This window comes from Bos javanicus, chromosome 3 (assembly GCF_032452875.1).
Source record: "Bos javanicus breed banteng chromosome 3, ARS-OSU_banteng_1.0, whole genome shotgun sequence".
Taxonomy (NCBI): Eukaryota; Metazoa; Chordata; class Mammalia; order Artiodactyla; family Bovidae; genus Bos; species Bos javanicus.
The window spans coordinates 92,593,456-92,616,602 of NC_083870.1; the positions used below are offsets into that span (position 1 = coordinate 92,593,456).

Here is a 23,147-nt window from a genome sequence, read left to right on the forward strand (position 1 = left end):
GGAAGGAATTGGGAGCAATACAAGTAAGTATCTCAGGGAAGAGCATTTGAAAAAGAGAGTTCTGGGACCTCTCTGATGGTCCAGTGGCCAAGACTTTGTCCTCCCAATGCAGGGGCCCCACTTTGATCCCTGTTCAGTGAATTAGATCCCACGTCCGTAACTATGACCCAGCAGAGCCAAATAAATAAATGATATGGAAGAGAGAGCTCAGTATGTACAAAGGCCTTGAGGCAGGAACTTGCCTCGTGTGCTCAAAGAGCAGTGAAGACACTAGTGTGCCCGGGCTGGAGCGAACAGGGCCTCTAGGAGATGAGGTCAGAGGGCCAGTGTGGAGGGACACATCGTGTAGGGTCTTGGAAGCAAGTAACGACTTTGGCTTTAGCTTGAATGAGATGCCATTGAAGGGTCTAAACAGAGGAGCGATAACTCTGAAGTCAGCTTTTCATAAACATTGGTATCAAGTGTTGCCAAGGATATGGAGCCATGGGACCTTGTGTAAAATGTGGGTGGCTATGTAACTGGTGCCACAAATTGGAGCAGTCTGAAGATGCTCCTGCCCTACAACTTGGCAGTTCTCCTCCTAGATAAATAAGAAGACATATAGAAGAGTATTATTCTTCATTGCTTCCTCATTGCTTGTAATTAGCAAATATTTTGAAATGACCAAAGTAAATATGATGTGTTCATATACAGAATTATGTAGGTTTTAGAAATGGATTTGATCTATAAGCATCAACAAGGACATATCTCAGAACAGTAGCCGATGAAAAGAAGCATGTTGGAGAAGGATATGAGTAGTACTGCAGCATGAGAAAGATTTGAAAACTAAGCATGATGAGTGCACCTGTGTTTATCATTCTTTGGGCTTTTCTTTCTGTTAGAAATATTTGATAATATAAAAATGCACAATGCAAACGAAGTTAACGCTTCCTCCCACCCCACCCCACAATTGGAGTAGGACTTTGGCAGGCATGAGCAAGAGAGAAGGCAGCATGAAGCCTCGGGGCAGGCCTGGGAGGAGCAGGTGGTGTGTGTCTCTGGAGGCCACGCCTCCTGGGTGCCTGAGCGCAGCACACAGTGCCTGTGTCTGTCACACATCGCTGTGTCCCCAGCACCAGGGCCCAGAGCAAAGGAGGGAGGTAGTAAATGACAGCGGACGGGATAGTCTGTGCTTCCTAGTTATGGTACTAGAATATTCTGATCGCTTGTGGTCGCCTGCTTCGATGGTCTCGGCCCATCAGTAACACATGGTTAGTTTTGTTCATTTGTTCAATAAAGGTTTGGGGGATTTTTAAATTACTGTTACTGGTTGTAAGGGTTTTTTTTTTTTTTTTTGGTTGTTGTTACACTGTTTATGTGCTAGGCATGCAGAATACTGCAGTGAACAGGATCTGATCCTTGGCTGTAACAGAGTGCCCGCAGGCTAGTGAGTCAGCGACGCTGCTTGGGAAGCTGATGTTGGTGACTCTTTGGAGCTCCCCAGTCAAGTGCTTGTTGTGTATCCTTTCCCACCTTCAGGAACCAACTTGGCCTCAAAAAGTGCTCATCCATTTCTGCCAATCATCTCCCCCAGTGCAGTAATTTTCTTAATTTTGTGATATGTCAAGGTGCCTACAGTTATCCAAAAGAAAAAACCCTACAGAATATTACTGAAATTGAAAAATGAAATTCTTAAAATCTATTAAAATCTCTAGATTTATAAATTGTATTTGTTCATATAGTCCTTTTTCTAGATGGGGAGAAACAAGAGTGGTCATGAAATCAAGAGAAATGATGAAAGGGACTTCTAAAGCATGGTGTACTCATTCACTTAGTGGAATATTTTATAATCATTAAAAAGAATAAGCTGAATTTTATGGGCTTCCCAGGTGGCGCTAGCAGTGAAGAATCTGCCTGCCAATGCAGAAGACATAAGAGACATGGGTTCAGTCCCTGGGTTGGGAAGGGCCCCTGGAGGAGGGCATGGCAACCCACCCCAGTATTCTTGCCTGGAGAATTCCATGGACAGAGGAGCCTGGTGGGCTACAGTCGATAGGGTCGCAGAGAGACAGACACAACTGAAGTGACTTATAAATAGCTATAGTAGAATCTCCAGGACATGATAAGGTGGAAGTACATATGCATGTTAGCATTTCTTTAAAGCACACACACAAATATGCATCTGCTTTTATGTGTATAGAAATCTCTGGCAGGGTTCACCAGAAACTGGTTATGGTGGTGAGTTCTGTGGAAGAGAATGAATAGCTAGGGAGCAGAGAGAAAGAAGGTTAATTTTCTCTGTATCCCCTTTTGTGCCTTTTGAACAATGCACTGTGTGTGTGTATTACTTTTTCATTAAAAAAACACAGGAAAAAAGCAAGCCTTATATACGCACTCACATACACAGACACCCATGGTGATTTGTTAGATTAAATGAACTCTTTCCTAAAGCTTGCCCTACTCCTTTGTTTAGACAGCAAAGGACCTATATAATTTTAATTATTTTTTTCTCTGGCATTAACATTTGATACTTATGTAAAGGGAGTAACCTTTGCTTCCTGTATCCTCCACAGGTTTGTTAAACCTGTGAAGGTTTAACAAAACGTCCATGAATTTTTTTGGATGATCTTCCAACAAGAGACGTATAAACAAATCAGTGTCTTCATTCACCTAATTGAGGAAGGTGTTTTTGTTTTGTGCATTTCAATCCCCACTGTCTTTAAGGCAGCTAATTACTGAGTTGTGTATTTGACCTTTTAAAAAGAAAATTCCCACTTAACAATACTGATTCCATCTCAAGTTCATTTTCCATTGCTTGCATGAAGCTGGTTCGTCATTTTCTTGTCTGAGTTTTCTGGTTTGCTCTGCAGGCCCGTTTTGGATATGTGCCACATTGGTCTTTGCCATAGCAATCAGTGGGAATCTTTCCAACTTCTTAATCCATCTGGGAGAGAAGACATACCACTATGTGCCCGAATTCCGAAAAGGTTGGTGAATAGCTTGACTTATTTGGAATGCTGTCAGTTGGTAACTGTGAGTTCTTGGACCCCTGTCTGTAGGTCCTGCAGCCCATTTTCCTGTATAAGGGTTCAAAACTAATCATCTGTCCATATAAATCCACATAGTCTTTTTATCTTTTGTTTTGTTAAAATAACCTAAAATGTTCCATTTTAACCATTTTTAAGCATGTGATTCAGTGGCATTAAGTATATCCACAATATTGTGAATCTGTGTACTCTTCTGGTACACTGTAAGGCAAGGCCCCATAGCAATCAGAATGTCTCCAAAGAAAAATGTACAAAATAAGTAAAAAGCAGTGTGTAGAAAAGTCTCCACTGTAGCGTTATTTGTATTATCCAACTGTTAGCAGCAGTAGGGGCCTTGTTATTTAAGGCATGATGACTCAGCTAGCTATGTCTGTAGCCATTAATTTTGAAGCACTTAGAACAACATGGAGAACTCATAATCCAAACTTAGGCCAGTGCTGGTAGCAGCTTTTTTAAAAGAAGTCTGCAGACGGTCAGAGCCGAGAAGGGAGAATGCAGAGGTGAGAGTGTCCTGGTGAGGATGGGCTTGTGGGTGACATTCTTATTTTAAAACTTCCTTTCTAGGGACTTTCCCTGGTGGTCCAGTGGTTAGGATACCGAGCTTCCACTGCTGGGGGCCTGACTTTGATTCCTGGTTGGGGAACTAAGATCCCACAAACTGTGCAGTGCAGTCAAAAAAATAAATAAAACTTCCTTTCATGTGGCAGTATTGGATAGCTGGGGGCAAAAAAACAGCTTTTAGGGACTTGCAGATGACAGCCACCCAAGGTAGGAGTGTTTGGCTGTGCAGGAGATCGGCCTTTGCTCCTTGCTCTGTCCTCTCCCTCCCTTGCTCTGTCCCTGACGGCCTGCTCTCCTGTTGAGAAGCTGTGTAAGAGCGTGGGCTCGGGCCCCCAGCCATCGGCTTCTGCCTCCAGCTTTACTCACCAGCTTCTACCTTGTTGGGCAAATTATTTCATCTCTCTTGACCTCAGATTCCTTGTCAGTGAAATGGGAATAAGAATGTCTATATTATAGGACCAAGAATAAAGAAGTGGTGTCTGTAAAGAGGTTAGAATAGTGCCTTGTACAAAAAGGATTTGGTAAAATGAACTGTTGCCGTATATGTATGTAGCCATACCCATGTGTCTACGGAATAATGTTTTTACCTGTCTCTGTGTCCATGTAGCCTTCCTTTCCTCCCCTCCGCTCTCCGTGCCTGTTTTCCCTTCTCTCTTCCGTTATGGAGTCAGTCCCAACTCCATTTGTCAAGTGATCTTGGTTTAAATTTAACTCAATCATTGTTATCCATGAGCTATCAGTCTGCCTTCAAGTAGTTCAGTGGTTAAGTAAAGAAAAATAGGTAACTGGATATTGCTGTAATGAATGGCTTGTGTTAATTTCTGTGTCAGAGGTCTGTAGAAGTATATTGACAGAGAAGAGGAGTGAGTCACCCTACCTGGGGGTGTGGAAGCTGGGAGGGAAGGGGGGAGGGCAGGGGGCGGGGGTCCTTGTCTGTTCTTATTCCTGTTGGACTGGGCATCCCAGTGTCAGGGTGTCTTGGGATATATATGCTAGTGAGGTTGTCATTGAATCAGTCAGTCAATATTTTTCCATTTTATGTAAAGAGTATAAGTGACACATCCAAGGTCAGATCCTGCTTCTCCACTTATTAATTATTTGACCCTAACCAAACCACTTAGCTCTCTGGTCTTATTTCCTCATCTCTGGAGTAAAGATATAGTTTATATGAAATAATATATTTATATATCACTTAACAGTATAAAAGCTTATTCTTGATTGGGCATTTATTATTTATCAGTCAGTGTTCTAAACATACAGTTTTTACTCATTTAATTCTAATAGTCTTATAAGGTAGTGCACTGTTATTATTCCCATTTTACAGATGAGGATACTGAGGCAGGAAAGTTAAGTAACTCACCACTCATCTATTAATATAAGTGACAGAGCTGGGCATCCGAGGTGGTTCAGTGGTAAAGAACCCACCTGCCAGGTAGGAGATCTGGGTTCAATCCCTGGGTTGGGAAGATCCCTTGAAGAAGGAAGTGGCAACCCACTCCAGCAATTCTTGCCTGGGATGTCCCCCAGACAGATCAGCCTGGCAGGCTGCAGTAGCCCATGGGGTGGCAACGAATCAGACACTACTTGGTGACTAAGCAGCAAGTGGCAGAGCTAGGATCAGCGTCTGTATATACAGTCTGTAGCTTTGATCGTTATACGGTGTCACCTCTCAGAAAAGCACTCAGTGTAACGCCCGACACCCAGTGGACAGCCATCGTCATAGCAGCAGTTTCCTGCCTCTTCCTTTCCTTATTCAAGAAAAAGGCAGTAGATCAGCAAAATTACATTTGACTTAGTGACAGAGTTACTTACACGAAAAAACTGCTCTGGGAGCTGGAGAGTGTTTTGGACAATAACATATCTTACCCAGAGCCTGGCCATAGTTGTTAGGAGTGCTTTTGTTCTTGCCAAGAGCATTTGACGGATTACCTGCTGATGGGCTGGTGTTGTGGACTGAGCCACACTTATGATCCTCCACTCCAGAAGAGTGAAGCTGAACCCTCCAGGGCATGCTGCTGCTGGGAAGGAGGAGGGACGGACAGTAAGTAATGCAGTGAACGCTGCTGCTCTGAGGAGTCACTCAGTAGCATTTGCACCACAGAGACAAGGATTATTTAAAGAAGAAAGTGGAATTGGAGAATATTTTAAGCAATTCATCAATGAGCTGAAACTCCCTGTTTCAGAGACAGAAGGAACTCTAAATAGCACACGGAACAAGTTAATCTGTTCCCAGGGTATTTTCATAAATTTGCTAAAGAAATCAGTGTCAGCTTTTGTTATATTAGGAAAGAGGACGTGTTCTTCCAAGGGGATAGTTGACTTTTATTTGATTGAAATGCTCCGTGTATTTAAATACTTGTAGTGTGGTCCTCGGAAGCATTTCAGTACATAATTCAGTCGTTTAATACTATTAGTTGTTAGTTATAAAGTGAATTATAGAAACCATAGGAGAGACTGCTAGTCATCATCACAAAGACAGACGCTGAAGGAACATGGATTCGGCACATTTATCGAGCATCTGCTGCTTATCGGGTACCTTGCCAGGCTCAGGGACCGAAACCAGTAAGACATCACCCGCTGACCCAGTGAGGCAGATGGACACCCCTGCAGGGAGTGAGTCCAGTGGGTCCCAGAAGTAGCGCGACAGTGGAATTGCAACTTGTGTCTTCTCGCCCTCAGTGTCCATCGCAGCCACAATCATCTACGCCTATGCCTGGCTGGTTCCTCTCGCACTCTGGGGTTTCCTTGTATGGAGAAACAGTAAAGTTATGAACATCGTTTCATATTCATTTTTGGAGATTGTATGCGTCTATGGATATTCACTCTTCATTTATATCCCCACGGCAGTAAGTACCACACTTACTCTGAGTGAGGCCACAATTACTCAGCTGGCATCATTATTTCTAACCTAACACTGATGTGCATCTGAAAAAATAACCCCAGAATTAAGAAATTTTCTGGGAATGGGGGCCGGGGAGCCTAGTTCCTTCCGTGCATCTTGGGCCCTTCATTAGGGAAGCGTTCCCCTCGGTCTGCACACGGGTGGGATTTCTGTGGGCTGTGCTCGGAAACCCAAGTGGCATCAAGGGCTCCACTGCTGATGGGCTCCCAGGCCTTTATGAGCACATGTGCCTGGAATGAACAAATGCCACTCTGACAAACCCTCCCCGCCCTCCTTTTCTTTCAGATATTGTGGATCATCCCCCAGAAAGCGGTCCGTTGGGTTCTAGTTATGATTGCCCTGGCCATCTCGGGCTCTGTCTTGGCAATGACCTTTTGGCCAGCTGTTCGTGAGGACAACCGACGCATCGCATTGGCCACAATTGTGACGATTGTGTTGCTTCACATGCTGCTTTCTGTGGGCTGCTTGGTACGGTCTCGTTCCGATGCTCTTCTGGTGTGCTTTAGATGCCACGCTAAGACCTCAAACTGTCAGACACCATGGTTCTTTAAAAGCTGGCTCCCTGGAATAAATATTGTTTTAAATAGGCTCTGCTGGATGAGAAATAACAGTCATGAGAATTTGGTTGTAATCTCTGAGTTTACCTAATTTCTTTTTTTTCTGACTTTACCTGATTTCTGAAGTTTGGTTGATATTTGGTGTCTGGCTAGAGGAAGTAGGGATGAATGAGTATCTTCACTTAAGGCTGGGGAGCAGGGGTCCAGGAGTTCCACCTCTGCATGCCTTTGCTGGGTTTTTGCACATATTTAGATGGAGAACTTGAGAATGAAGTCAAAATAGAAAAGATAAGTTATTTTTAAGATGAACAACATTTAAAACAATGTTTAATGTGTTTGGGTATCTTTTTAGGAAGAGCATGTACTTTTTGAGTTAGACACATCCAGGTTAAAGATCAGCTCTATCTCTCACCAGCTGTGTGAACTTGGGCAGGGAACCTAACTTCTCTGGATCTCTTAATCTGTAACGTGGGTATAATAGTTCTTGCCACAGAAAACTGTTCTGAGGATAAAATAATACAGATAAAGCACTTAACCTAGAACTTGTCCCGTAAATGCCCATAAGTTAGGTCCATTTCCTTTGATCTTAACGAGATGGTTTTTTCATTTCTATACACACTGTGTATGAAATTGGCTGCCAGTAGCCGTAACCAGGCCTGGTATAGGTTTTTTAAAAATTTTGAGTCCAAGAATGTTAAGGTCGTTGATGCCCATAGGAAGATGTCCACATAGCACACGGCCAGACCGTTGGTCAGGCTTTGCAACAGGAGTTAATATATCTTTGGCAGTATCCGATCTTTAATATTTTCTCTAGACAATCATAGTCTCATTGAGTGCTTTAATAAGATCCCAATACTTTATCATTCAACAAGTCTCCTAGAAAGTACCAAGTTCTGAAACACAGGGTTGGTTGACATGCATTTTACATGTGCCTAAGCTTTAACCCCTTGAGACAGAGGACTCGCAGCAGAGTGACACTCTTCATGTTTGGTACTTGGAACCTCCGGACTGATGCGTTCAAATGCTGTGACCCTCCTGTCTGCTGAGGAAGAATGTGCTTTTCATTGAAACTGACTCTCTCGATGTAACACCTCTCCCTGGCATCTTCCCATCTCTGTTTAGAATTTTGTGTGTGTGTTACATTCCTTGTTAAGAAGTTGGTGAAGGAAAGGAGGCAGGAGAAAGGTATTGCCATGTTCAGTTCTGTAAAGAATAGAGAGGAGCAAGGCAGACAGGGCTGCAGAGCAGGGAGGTAGTGTTGTTAACACATTTAATTTGGTACCTGCAGCCAGGATCTTTTACCTCCTGTGCCTACTACTCCCTCTTGGGGTAAACGACACTGAAGTTAGGGTTTACCTGCCCATCTTACTACTCAGCAGTTTTCTAAAAGAGAGCATCATAACCAAGTAGAAAGAACACTGGACTGGGAACTTCTTGGCATTGAGTGCCTGGGCTTCCTTTTCTGTTAGGGAGATTTATATTTCATGGGCTTTAGTGAGACTCGATGAAATGGCTGTGAAAACCCTTCACATACTGTGATAGTTTTTTCAGATGTAAAGAAGTTATTAAAAGAGGCCTGGGTTATCAGAAATTGCCAGGGCCACTCTGTGGCCTGTTCTGCCGAGTCCCCCAGTAAGAGTGGTCCCGGGTCACAAAAAAGGGCAGTGCCCTTTCATTGATGCCTCTCCCTGGCGGCTTCCCATCTTTCTCCTGAACTTCTTACCCATACACAGAGACACACACACACACACACACACACACACACACACACACACATGCCTGGTTGAGAAGTTGGAGGGGAGAAGGAGGCAGGAGAAAAGACATTGCCCTGCCCAGTTCTGAGGGTTCTGAGAAATGGGCAGGTTGGACGGTGGAGCAGGCAGCTAATCGCAGGTACAGGACTTCTTGGAGGGGAGGCACAGTTTTCTCTCCTGGAGGAAGGGGAACTGTCTGTTTAGCCAGGAGACCACCGTGCTTGGGGTTCTGTTGTCCACCCTGGAGTCGGCCGCCTCCGTTCTCTTCTGGGGGAGTTGCACAATGCAGGAGGGTGGAGGCAGACATTAGGAGACAGGCTTTAGTCTCAGCTCCATCACTCCTTACATTTTTGCTTATTAGCTTGCCCCTCTGGACCCTATCGGATACGACTGAGCGACTTCACTTTCACTTTTCACTTTCATGCATTGGAGAAGGAAATGGCAACCCACTCCAGTGTTCTTGCCTGGAGAATCCCAGGGACGGGAAGCCTGGTGGGCTGCCATCTATGGGTCGCACAGAGTCGGACACGACTGAAGCGACTTAGCAGCAGCAGCAGCAGCAGCAGCAGCTGGACCCTACCTCCTCACTTAGGAGAAGTGAAGACATGGTGGCATTTTTGCTGTTGTGAGGATGCATGATGCATGCAGTCATCATCACTGTATGGGAGGAAAAGGATCAGGGGAGTTACTTGAGCTGAGGGGCACCGGGTGAACTGGACAGCTTGGCCTTCTACTCTCCAACAGGAAACATGAATTGGTGTGTTTGCCTCAGGGCAGTGAAGTATATGACAGCCCCACACCTGCCGAGGGCTCCTTGGCGCTTGTACCTGCACTTGATCTAAGTTGATCCTGGAATACGCCTGGCAGGGATGACTAAGGAGGCACTAGAGTAGAGGGTGTGTTCTTGGCTGGTATGTTTGGAGATGCCCAAACCTATGTTTGGCTCCTCTGCAGGCTACCATCTGTTGGGTCACAGAGTCAGACATTACTGAAGCGACTGAGCATGCATGCAAGCCTATGTTTGAGGTGGTTACAGCTACAGATAGAATGTCTGTGCCCTGTTTGTGAAATTAGTTAGGGATTATTTTTACAGCTCTTTCATTCTGCAGATAAGACTTGTCCAAAGTCATAGTGTGAGTTCCTAGCAGAGCCAGGTTTAGAACCTGGGATTCCTGGCTTGTTCTCTCTGGTGAGGGTTTCCTCCAGGAGCCTGGAAGTGAGTTGCTATTCTTGCATCCTGGGGGCGTCTTGGCCCAGAGCACGTGCGAGATAACTGGAGGGGTCAAACGCGAGCAGTGTGGGCTGGCCTCTGCTCGGGTTAGTGCCATTCTTCTCCTTCTTCAGAAAGCAGAGCTGCTGGAAGTGGCTCTGGGGAGGAAGGCTTTCAAAACTAATAGCATTTCTCCAGGAAGGTGACAAACTAGAGGGAGTCTGCAGCTAGAAACTTTTTGAAATGGACTGTTGAAGCGCTAACTTGAAATAGAAAGTGCCTTGGGGAAACTCCAGTGCGATGTTTTGGCGCCCCCTTCTGGCTGATAGAGGGTAGAGCTGATGAGATGGTTCCTACTGATTTTTTATCTTTTTCACCTTCCTGAGGTCCCTGCTCCAGGCAGGAATGAAGCGCAGGCGGTGGTCACGGATTTATTAATGGGTTCACCTGTCCTTCGAACAACCCTCATTCAAGGCTATGAGACTGGTATTTTCCTGGGCTCACATTAGGCTTCTCAGACACCAAAACAGGTGGGAAGATCCTCCTTAATGTTTTCCAGTCTTCCACCTCCTTCTGATTTTTGACAGTTAAATTGTAGATGGTGAGTGGAAGCACTTATCAAACCTTTCATTTCCAGGCTGAAGAATTAAGAGGTAGAGGCTGCCTAGCACTTTCTTTGAAAGGTCTTTAGAGGGAGCCGACTGGTTTAGCAGCAGCCTGTCTTGGTTCAGTTCATTAAGTATTGATTGTTTATATAGTGTGCCAGGCCCTACATGAGGGGCTGGCGATGCAGAAACAAGAAGGACATGGTCTTCGGAGGAGAGACTGTGGTGATGAACAACTTGAGCTTTGTAGTTGGAAAGACAGACCAGTGAGTCCTGCCTGCATCTCTTGCTGCCATGTGTGCCTGATCAAATGACAGCCTCCCTGAGCCTCAGTTTCTTCATCTGTCAGATGAGAGTAATGAGAACAACCCCACCAGACTGTTAGGAAGATTGAGTCATAGGTAGCAAGTGCTTAATAAATGGTAGCAAACATTTAAAAGGCGTGCAGTCGAGTACAAGACAGAAATAGAGACAGTTCAGTGATGACCAGAGTGGTGGGGGAAATGTAGGGGCCATGAGAGCCCAGAAGAGCTCTTAGCGTGGAGTCTAGGACATTGACCTGGACCATTATTTTTTAACTCTCCTGGGTCTCCCTTTCCTGCAGGCCTACTTTTTTGATGCACCAGAGATGGACCATCTCCTAGCAAGCACAGCTGCCCCAAACCAAACAGTTGTAGCAGCCAAGTCCAGCTAAAGAGGAAAGCAAGAGAGTATCTTTCATCTTCTCGCTGTGAGGTACAGTAACAATGGGCAGGGATGTCAGTCCTGTTGTTAACATCAAACATCAAGAGGCCCGGACCCTTTTATCCATCAGCATGATCCAGTGTGGTGTGTGTGCACACGCGTGTCCATGTGTATGTCCCTCTTGCTGAGGCTTCAGTGGGAAAGTCTACTCATTTGGCTTTATCCATTTGGGAAACTTGACTGAGCGACTAACACTTTCACTTTCACTCATCTGTCTTTATCCATTTGGGAAACACAAGCTCCCAGATTCTTCTGTAAGAGGAGTTCCTGCTTTTTGGCTCCAGCATCTTCTCTACTCCCTGTCCCCTCTCCAACAGCACAATATAGATTTATTCCATTTGATTACAGTCTGATGGTTCTCTCCAGTTTCTCTGTGACTTGTCAGGCTGGCCTCAGACCCTGAGTATGACCTCTCTTTAATTACTCATGCAGTTCTCTGAAGGTTACCAGTTCTCATGCCTGGTTTGTTTTCTGGCCTCTTTGATGATTCCACTGTCAGTGGTTAGCCTAGGGTGTCAGAGTACAGGAAGAGGACCCTGATCCTCCTCGGCTGGTCTCTCACCTCCCCCTCCCACTCCTCAGTATTCCGAGCCTGCAGCCTTGCTGAGTTGCTGCCATCACCGGAACGCATCCTGCCTTTGCACTAGCCAACCTAGTCATCTGAAGTGTTCCTTCCCTTCCAGCAGTCATTGCTTACCTTGTGATCCCATTACGCTCTCTATTATATGTCACTTTTTAAAAAGATTTTTTTGGACCATTTTTAAAGTCTTTATTGAATTTGTTATAATATTGCTTCTCTTCTGGATTTTTGGCCACAAGGCATGTGGAATCTTAGTTCCCCGACCAGGGATCAAACCTGCACCACCTGCATTTTGAAGGGGAAGTCTTTTTTTCTTTATAATTGGAGTACAGTGGCTTTACAGTGTTGTGTTAATTTCTGCCATGCAGCACAGTGGGTCAGCTGTACATATACATATATCCCCTCTTCTTGGAGTCTGTCTGCCACAGGCACATACCTGCAGTGAGAGGTGTATATTGAAGCATTTACAAAGACTGTTGTCAATCCATGTAGTAACTATTAAAGCTTAATTCCTTACTTTTTAATGAAAGAGGAATATTCATAGACGTTCTATTTTCCTTCCACTACCTCAGTGGGTTGTTTTTTGGAACCCACTGCCTTAGAATGAACATGTGGTAGCTTGTTTGCATAACTATTAAGTTGTCTGCATGCTTGTCCAGCTCATCCTGCAAATGGACTCCATTAACTGTTAGCAGAGAAAGCCTCAGGGCAGGATCTGAGGTCCACGGGGAAGGAACTCTGTTTCACTCACACTCCCAGGTCTTGGCTTAATGCCCATCTGGCACAGACAGAGCAAATGCTTCATTACTGTTGAGTAGATGGAGGTGACTTTGTAGGATTCAGGCAAGAGTCAGGATATGGGCTTTTACCCAGAGGTGTCTTGGCTTGCTGAGTCCTGGATCACCATTTACACTCTCACTTGAAGTTTATTTGAGGCACTGGGGACCTAGATAATCAGCTACAGTCTGCCTCAAGGCATCTTGGTCCATGGGTAAAACAGCTCATCAGATAAGGACCAGGCGGTGGGCCAGGCTCTGTGAGAAGTGCCATGGCCAAGCTGTTAGTTGATGGGCACTGTGGGAGCACAGAAACACTGGCTCACTTGGCCTGGGGGAAGACTTCACAGAGAGGGTCTTGCTTGAGCAGAAGCAACTGATTGCCCGTTTTTCGGAAGAGCAGTTGGCTGCCTGTGGTTTTTGGGAGAGTGAAGATGCAGGCCATTCACTGAGACACTGCCATGTGCTGTGGACTCACATCACCTCGAGCAAGGAAACCTGAGCTCAGCTGCAGAGGGACAGAGGTGGAGGACACATAGCTGTCTGGCTGTCTGCCTCGCCTCGGAACACCTGACATCGACCTGGAGAGGGGCTCTCGCAGCCTGCTCCTGGGCTGGGACTTCAGTTCCTTCATACAGTTTGGTTATGATGTCTCCAGACCAAGTGTCCCAGGCGCTGTCAACCTTAAGAGAGTCAGAAGCTGGCATCTGGGAAGAGCCTAGCCCTCAGGGCCCTTGCTGACCCCCCATCCTGATTTTCACAGGTTCGATGTCTCTGGGCTTTGCTCACATCTGTGAACTTGGGTGTCAGTGTCTCCGTTTGGGTATCCAGTCTCTAATCACTTCTACAGCCCTCTGCTCTACCAGCTGAACTGTCGAAGGGTGCTGGTGTCAAGTCTCTAAATGAGATAGTGACAAACAGTTTCTTTGGAGCCTCCCTGGCAGAAGCACCAGTTGCGTTGTCAATGAGAAGGGCTGCCCAGAGCCCTGAACCCTGCAGATTTATGAGCTGACTGTGCCTCCCACTGTAATCTCTGGACTCCCAGCTTTCAGGAAAAGGAATGACTTTTTATCTTGCAGATAACCTTCCTCGTGTAAATCTGTGCATCGGAGGGCTTAGCCTGAAAGGAATTGCTGGGAGAGCATTAACCCCTTCTCTCCCTGCAACCTCAGGATCATAGAGGAGCCTCCGTTACTTGTAATCAGGGACGCTACCCCTACATAAGTCATCGGGATATTTTAAAGAACATTTTACTTTCTTCTTTCCTTCCTTCCTTCCTTTGTTCTTTCCTTCCTATTTTATATTTATCAGGTGGTTCAGACGGTAAAGAATCTGCCTGCAATGCAGGAGACCTGGGTTCAATCCCTGGATTGGGAAGATCCCCTGGAGGAGGGCATGGCAACCCACTCCAGTATTTTTGCCTGGAGAATCCTCATGGACAGGGGAGCCTGGCGGGCTGCAGTCCATGGGGTTACAAAGAGTTGGACATGACTGAGTGACTAAGCACACAGCACATCACCTTAGAGCCAGTGCCATTTCTTCTCTGAACCAGGACCCTGGTGAACCTAGGGAATCTTACTTTGGCTTGAGGGATGGAGTGTCTGAAGGACCGAATCCAGACTGGGACTGCCTTCCCAGGGGCAATGACAAGTGGTTCTATCCAGAGGAGGGCGACTGGCATATAATTATACTGCTGTGTGATATGGGCTTTATTAAGAGATGAGCAGAGGGCTTCAGGAAACTCCTTTGTAATTAAAACCCTCCTGATTTGATACCCAGGGTTTATATGCAATTATCCTTTCACTCACTCATGTCAAGAGTTCATTTCATAAGCCAAAACTTCAAATGTTTTTACTAGGTTTATACACATCCGTTCTTTTATTCTGAAATCAGCTTTAACTCAGTGCTATAATCCCCTTTAACACAGCATCCAAACTGCATGATTTCACAGCATAGCTAATATTAGCATAGCTAATTCTTTTCCACACCACGTCTGCAGTGTCCCTTCCCAGAGAAGCCATTTTCAATTCCTGGGCTATTTCTTTCTCAGTTTTCTTCTTTGTTCCCTTTCTTTGAGGAAAGTTGGAAGAACCTGCAATGGCAAGTGGGTCAACACAATAACGTTTTATTCTTTTATTTGATTTATTTAGTGGAAAATGTGTTGTTGTTGTTCAGTCACTAAGTTGTGTCTGACTCTTTGCGACCCCATGGACTGTAGCACTCCAGGCTGTTCTGTCCTCCACTATCTCCCAGAGTTTGCCGAAATTCATGTCCATTGAGTTGGTGATGCTATCTAACCATCTCATCCTCTCCTGTCCCTTTCTTCTTTTGCCTTCAATCTTTCCCAGCATCAGGGTCTTTTCCAGTGAGTTAGCTCTTCACATCAAGTGGCCCAAGTATTAAAACTTTAGCTTCAGCATCAGTCCTTCCAGTGAATACTCCGGGTTGATTTTCTTTAAGATTGACTGGTTTGATCTTCTTGCAGCTCAAAGGACCCTCAAGAGTCTTCTCCAGCACAGCAATTCAAAAGCATCAATTCTTCAGCCCTAAGCCTTCTTTATGGACCAACTCTCACATCCATACATGACTAATGGAAAAACCATAGCTTTGACCATATTGACCTTTGTTGGCAATGGTGATACCTCTGCTTTTGAATATGCTGTCTAGGTTGGTCATAGCTTTCCTTCCAAGGAGCAAGTGTCTTTTCGTTTCATGGCTGCAGTCACCGTCCGCAGTGATTTTGGAGCCCAAGAAAATAAAATCCGTCACTGTTTCCTCTTTCTCCCCTTCTACTTGCCATGAAGTGATGGAACTGGATAACTGGATGCCATGATCTTGGTTTTTTTTAATGTTGAGGTTTAAGCTGGCATTTTCACTCTCCTCTTTCACTCTCATAGACTGAATTGTATAATGAATCCCTAAGTACCCTTCCCCTCTTTTACTTTCAACAGTTGTCAACTCACAGCCAGTCTTGTCTCATCCATATACCCATATATTCTCCATCTCTTTCCCCTGTATTGTTTGGAAGCAAATCTAGAACATCCTGTTCTTTCATACATAAACATTTATATTCTGTATCTATAAAAGATACTCTTTTCAGGGACTTCCCTGGTAGTCTAGTGGTTAGGATTCTGCACTTTGAATGACATGAACCTGGGTTTGATCCCTGGTCAGGGAACTAGATCCTACAAGCCACATAGTGTGGCCAAAAATAAACATAAAAGGCTAAAACAATCTTAAAAAAAATATATATATATATATGTATGTATATATATGTGTATATATGTATGTATATGTATATATATATACACACACACACACACACTCTTTTCAAAACCTAGCTACAGTACCATAATCACATTTTAAAAATCATAATTATTTAATATCAAATACATTCAGTGTTTGAATTTCATATTGCAATTGGGTAGTGTATCTCTCAAATGCCTTTTATTTGTTTTTAAAGTTATTTATGTATGTATCTGATGGCACTGGCTCTTCACTGCAGCAGGCAGGGCCTCTGGTCTTCTTTGTGGCACACAGGATGTTTTAGTTGCAACATGTGGGGTCTGGTTCCCTGACCAGGGATCAAACCCAAACCCCCTGCATTGGGAATGCGGAGTCTTAGCCACTAGACCACCTTAAATGGGAAGGCACCTTAAAAGCCTTTTTTTTTTCCTTTTTAATTGCAGGATAATTGCCTTTAAATGCCTTTTAAATTATAGAGTTCTATTCCATCTCTCTCTTTCTCTTTGCTTTTGCCATTTATTTGTTGAAAGCTCATTTATTGTGGATTTTGCTGATTGTTTCTCCATGGTTATCATTTAACATATAACTCTGTCCTCTGTTTTCTGTGAATTGATGGTTGTATCTAAAGGTTTGATCAGATTCAGATATGATTTTTTGGCAAGACTACTTGATGTGTGCTGTAAAATTCTTCCATCCATAAACTCATAATGTCTAATTATCTCTCTGTTTGATATTAGAAGCCATTAATAAGCTATGCTTAGATTCATTGATTCAGTAGGAGTTTTAAAACAATCATATTTCAATTCTTTCTTTCTTTATTAACTAGAATATTTCTTTAATAAAAATTTCCTTTCATCTGTTTGGGTGTCCATTGATACAGTTTATGTATAAGAAAAGCAAGATAAATGATTGTTTTCTTTTTTACCTGCTTTCAAAATTGTAGTTGGTTCACTAGGACTCTGCAGCAATGACCAATTAGCTTCAGGCCATTGCAAATATAATGCTTACTGATGCTCGGATTGTCCTATATTTGGACACCAGTTGGCCCCTGGGTCTTGTTGGCACACTCTAGGAGTCTCTGTTAACTGCCTTGCTGTCTGTTATAACCAAATGTTCTCGGCTCATTTGAACTTTTCCTGTTCCAGACCCAGACTGAGCCATTTCTCTAAGGACTCCTGGTTCCATTCAGTGGGGAATGGAATTTTCAGGTCACAATCTGGATGCTAGTGTTGCTCGTTGCAACTGGCTTGGTCATTGTTTTCAGGCCTTTTCAGTGTGTATGGCTGTTGTTTGCTTGATGGAACATATGTGAGTTCATACTGATACTTCCAATTCCTGTTCAGTGCTACAGAGTTCTTACTAAATTGCTTTTATCATATATTCATATCTCCTTTCTCCTGTGTTGAAGATTTCACTTCTCACTGATACCATTGGTGATAGAATTGGACTGCCACATAAGTGTGTGCTCAGATGCTCAGTAGTGTCCGACTCTGCGGCCCTATGGACTGCAGCCCACTAGGCTCTTCTGCCCGTGGGATTCTCCAGGCAAGAACACTAGAGTAGGTTGCCATTTCTTCCTCCAGGGGATCTCCTGACCCAGGAAATGAACCCAAGTCTCCTGCATCTCCTGCATTGGCAGGTGGATTCTTTACCACTGCACCACTTGGGAAACCCCTCACATAAGTACTTACCTGTTTATCTACCGTGCACTCATAATAATCTAGTAATAAAAGTTCCAAACTACCTTTAATTACTGGAAATGTTACTTTAAAATCTTTGAAGGAAAATCCCTGGCAGTCCAGTGGGTAGGACTCAGTGCTTTCACTGCTGGGGCTCAGGTTCAATCCCTGGCTGGGGAACTAGGATCCCACAAACTGTGCAGCATGGCGTAAAAAAGATTAAAAAATTAAAATATTTGAAGTTTTTTGAGTTCTAGAGTATGCTTTTTCCTCCCTTGTCTGCTTGGAAACTTCCTATTTATTCTTCAGGACCTACTTTAGATATTCTATCCTTGATGAAGTTTTGCTTTACTTCTCCAGATAATATTACTTACTTATTTCTCTGGGCTGTGGTAGAGCTCTTTGTATGTTTCTCTTTTATGGCCATTTTCTTATTAACTGTGATTTCATAGACTGAGAGTTCCTTGAGGTCAGAGATTTATTTACCATTATAGCCCCAGCACTCAGCAGGCATTTGGGGAAAGCTTGATTTTGAACAAGGGAGGATTATATACATACCACATGGCATTCAAAACTTGGATCATTTGCCAAGTTGCTTGGAAACTCTTGTTGTTCATTGAGGACTGGGCCACTGGTGAATAATGGAGATAGGTCTTTACCTTCCCAGATTTTACAGCCCAATGAATTCTTCTTTTTTTAATTTATTTGGCTGCTCCGAGTCTTAGTTGCAGCACACAGGCTCTTTGATCTTTGTTGTAGCATGTGGGATCTAGTTCCCTGACCAGGGATTGAATCCCCAGGCCTACCCTCTGAGTTGAGAGCAGGGAGTCTTAGCCACTGGACCACCAGGAGAGTCCCCTACAGTCCAACTTTATATGTCCTGCATCACACAGACTAGCAGGCCTTGCTAAGTTAAAGAGAGAATCATGACTTTGGGAACTTCCAATTAGAATACCTCAGATGAGGCAGTGGTCTGACATTGTCCAGCTTGGATGCAAGGATGGGGCCAGGAGGGGAGCAGGGCATGCCACAGAGGGGCTACCACAGTGGGAGCCAGCAGTGACCGGGAGTCAAGTCTTAGGCCTGAAAGTGGCGAAGGAGTCCTGGCTGATGGTGACATTATGGACCACATCTAGCCCAAAAGGTATCTTACTTGCTATCCTCAGCCTAAGTGCCAGGAATTCCAGCCTCTGCCCCACAGGCCACCTAGTAACAGTTAGTAGTGGGAGGAGGGAATTTTCTGTCTTCATGTCATTGTCCAGTCTTGACATTAATTTGGAACAGACAGCTAGAAAGATGAGAAAAACAGAATTTTTCATGATTTTTTCATGACTTCCCTGTGGGCTGGCTTGTCCTTACCTTTACTAGGCATTTCAGAACCCAACGCTGATGTTTACCAGAAGGCCAATCAGGACTTTAGGTTCTGTCCTTCCATTGCATTATACCATCCACCCTTCTCCAACCACTTTTTACAGCTATTTGGTTGGCAACTTTTCCCTTTTCTAGAGCAGGTAGATTTAGGCAGATCTGCCCTGCCTCAGCATCACCTTTGTGGTGTGCTTAAATGCTGACCCTGATTGTGACGTTTCCCCTGATGAGGTCCTCAGGGAGGCCTGGCTCATTCTCTTAGGAGGAAGGCCATGCATTAGGAACCCCTCTCTGCCACATTCCTTCATCTTTCCTGGGTTTGACCATATCTCTACCTGTCTTTCCAAGTTCCCATTTCTTGCAAATCCTCAACCAAGCGTACCAACAGATGCCACAAATTCATCATGTTCAAAACCAAACTCATCTGCCCAACTACTAAATCTTCTTACATTTTCCTGTCTTAGTGAATGGCACTACCATCCACTCCTGACTCCAGACCAGGTTTGATTCTTTATCATGCCCTTTCATTGTACCTGGCTTCCCTGGTGGCTCAGATGGTAAAGCGTCTGCCTGCAGTGCGGGAGACCTGGGTTCGATTCCCTGGGTCGGGAAGATCCCCTGGAGAAGAAAATGGCAACCCACTCCAGTACTCTTGCCTGGAAAATCCCATGGATGGAGGAGCCTACTGCTAAGTCACTTCAGTCGTGTCCGACTCTGTGCAACCCCATAGACAGCAGCCCACCAGGCTCCCCTGTCCCTGGGATTCTCCAGGCAAGAACACTGGAGTGGGTTGCCATTTCCTTCTCCAATGCATGAAAGTGAAAAGTGAAAATGAAGTCGCTCAGTCGTGTCTGACTCTTAGCAACCCCATGGACTGCAGCCTACCAGGCTCCTCCACCCTTGGGATTTTCCAGGCAAGAGTACTGGAGTGGGGTGCCATTGCCTTCTCCGAGTAGGCTACAGTCTATAGGGTCCCAAAGAGTCAGACATTACTGAGCAACTTCTCTTTTCATTGTACCTTGCATAAATTATGTTTTATATATTTGCTTATCCCATAGTTTCCCCTGCTGGACTGTAATTTTCTTCAGAGTTAGAACCATGTTTGCCTTCTTATCGTTGTATCCAGTGCCTGGCACATGAGTCCTCCATCAGTATTTGTTGGATAAATTAAGAAATCTACCAAGGAATTTCCTGGTGGTCCAAGGGTTAGGACTCTGTACTTTCACTGCTGAGGGCCCAGGTTCAATACCCAGTCAGGGAACTAAGATTCCGTAAGCCACAAAAAAGAAATCTACCTAGCCACTCAAGCTAGAAACCTCAGCATCAATGTAGATTCCTTCCTCTTATCATCCACATCTTATCTGCCAGCAGGACTTGTCTATGCTACCTTGGAAATATTTTTCAAATCTGCCCTATTAGTACCATACCCAGCATTAAGGACCTGATCATCTCACATCTAGACTATGGTAATAGCTTGATGGGTTTCTCTGTCTCATTTCTTTTCCTCCTTCTGATTTATCCTATATGTAGCTCAGTCGTGTCTGACACTTTGTGATTCCATGGACTGTAGCCATGGAATTCTCCAGTTAAGAATACTGGAGTGGGTTGCTGTTCCCTTCCAGGGGATCTTCCCGACCCAGGGTTTGACCCAGGCTCCCGCATTGCAGGCAGATTCTTCACCTGCTGAGCCACCAGTGTGTGTTATGTAGCTATGAGGGTCTTTAAAATTTATAAATCTGACTGAGCCTTTGACTACATCACTCTTATACCTAAAAACTAATTTTTTTTTTTTGGCCTCCTGTCCTCTAAATAAGAAAACCCAAACTCCCTGTATTGCCACAAACTACCCCTAATCTACTTATCCCGCCTCATATCCTGCCATTGTCCCCTGTATAGCCTTAAGCTTGTCGTTGTTCAGTTGCTTAGTCGTGTCCGACTCTTTGCAACAACATGGACTGCAGCACACCAGGCTTCCTTGTCCTTCACCATCTCCTGGAGCTTGCTCAAACTCATGTCTATTGAGTTGGTGATGCCATCCAACCATGTCATCCTCTGTTGACCCCTCTCACCCTGCCTTCCATCTTTGCCAGCATCAGGGTCTTTTCTAATGAGTCAGCTCTTCACATCAGGTGGCCGAAGTATTGAAGCTTCAGCTTCAGCACCAGTCTTTCCAATGAATATTCAGGGTTGATTTCCTTTAGGACTGACTGGTTTGATCTCCTTGCTATCCAAGGGACTTGCAGGAGTCTTCTCCAGCACCACAGTTTGAAGGCATCAACTCTTTGGCGCTCAACCTTTTTTATTGTCCAGCTTTCACATCTGTACATGATTACTGGAAAAACCATAGCTTTGACTAGATAGACCTCTGTTGGAAAAATAATGTCTCTGCTCTTTAATATGCTGTCTAGGTTGGTCATAGCTTTTCTTCCAAGGAGCAAGCGTCTTGTAATTTCATGGCTACAGTCACCATCTGCAGTGATTTTGGAGCCTAAGAAAATAAAGTCTGTCACTGTTTCCATTGTTTCCCCATCTATTTGCTCTGAAGTGATGGGACTGGATACCCTGATCTTCGTTTTCTGAATGTTGAGCTTTAAGCCAACTTTTTCACTCTCCTCTTTCACTTTCATCAAGAGGCTCTTCAGTTCTTCTTCACTTTCTGCCATAAGGATGGTATCATCTGCATATCTGAGGTTATTGATATTTCTCCTGGCAATCTTGATTCCAGCTTGTGTTTAAATAAACACAGTCATCTCACAGCTCCTAAATCTTTTTATGTCCCTCCATATTTCTTTTTATTTTCTTTTTGACTGTGTGTGCAGCATGTGGGGTCTTAGTTCCATGACCAGGGATCAAACTTGTGCACCCTGCAGTGGAAGTGTGGAGTCTTAACCACTGGACCACCAGGAAAGTCCCTTTCATATTTTCTTTTATCTTTTCTTCTCTAGCACCAAACAGAGCAGTCACAAAGAAGAATTTGAGGAGACTGGGTGAAGGTAGCTTTGGGATCTGTGTCCGAGGAAGTCACTGGGTTTCCAAAGAAATGGAGAAAAACTTTAAAATGTCATCTCTGATCTAGCAGTAAGTCTTCCCTGTAACCTGTAAATCAGGACTCAAAGCTCTAGGCTTGGAGAGCTGGTGGCTGCAGACTGCTCTGGTGTCGAAGTTATCTCTCTGAATCCTTCCTGTATTGGGGGAAGCTTTGTCTTGAGAGTGACTCTTTTTGCTCTTCAGTTCTCTTCGATGGGTTTTGGAGTGTGGCTCTTTTGGACATGGCATCCGCTGTAGAAAAGCAGAACAACCAAAGCCATCAGGAAGACGGATGGAATGGCCCCAACACCCAACATCTGGGTGGTGCCACACTGAAGCCTGATCATCTCCTATTTAACAAACAAGAGTTAGATGTGGTTGAGACCCATGTCATTCAGCTCTTCGTTATGCTGTTGGTTGTCATTGTGACTGTGTGCTGATTTGGGGAGAAATACAAAGGGGTGGGAGGCTACTTTGGTGCCTGGCATTTGCTTCTCACAGTCACGTGGTGTGCTTCACATTAGGCACGCCCTTAATCCCTGAGATGGTTCCATCCTAACTGGGGTGCTTTTCTCTGGCTTGTGTACAGATTACCCAGATGAGCCGCTGCTCCCCTTGCCATCCTCAAGTGGCTAAACGGTGTGAACTTTGGTTTGGATTCATAGTGAGTCTGAAAATTTGTCTTTGGTGACCTGACTGTGGGCAGCTGAATCTAATGGTTGCAAAATAAATACAAAATGCAAATAATAATGTCTGTGTCTGTACTTTATGACTTTGACCTCAGCTTCTTTGATGTTTTACTGTCAGCCTGCGGCGGGCTGCTGGGAGTCTTGACTTCACGTGCTAACTTTTGGGGTGTTGGGGTTAGAATGAACATCAGAATTTTTCCTCCTCTAAGTATTGAACAGTGCTTACCAGGACTTTGCTAGTGGTCCAGTGGCTAGGACTCCACGCTCTCAGTGCAGGGGGCCCAGGTTCGATAATACCTGGTCAAGGAACTAGATCCCACATGCCTCAACTTAGGGTGCGCGTGCTGCAACTGAAGATCTCATGTGCTGTGCCTAAGGCTTGGTGCAGCCAAGTAAATAGATATTAAAAAAGAAAAGAACATG

At 44.6% G+C, this 23,147-nt stretch overlaps 1 protein-coding gene across 7 annotated transcripts in view; it reads left to right on the forward strand.

Moving 5' to 3' along the window:
• The window catches only part of YIPF1 (Yip1 domain family member 1), a 47,318-nt gene that overhangs the window by 21,487 nt on the left and 2,684 nt on the right, over positions 1 to 23,147 (forward strand). For 2 of the 7 annotated variants that reach the window (XM_061411885.1, XM_061411879.1), the window contains exons 6-10: positions 2,850 to 2,966; positions 6,267 to 6,433; positions 6,775 to 6,957; positions 11,220 to 11,350; positions 21,954 to 22,785. In XM_061411885.1, the coding sequence (XP_061267869.1) occupies positions 2,850 to 2,966; positions 6,267 to 6,433; positions 6,775 to 6,957; positions 11,220 to 11,309 (557 nt within the window). In that variant the 3' untranslated portion in view covers positions 11,310 to 11,350; positions 21,954 to 22,785. Of the gene's footprint in view, positions 1 to 2,849; positions 2,967 to 6,266; positions 6,434 to 6,774; positions 6,958 to 11,219; positions 11,351 to 15,200; positions 15,962 to 17,369; positions 22,786 to 23,147 lie in introns of those variants that run through there. The other 5 variants (XM_061411881.1, XM_061411880.1, XM_061411882.1 and 2 more) reach the window with 5 other exon arrangements.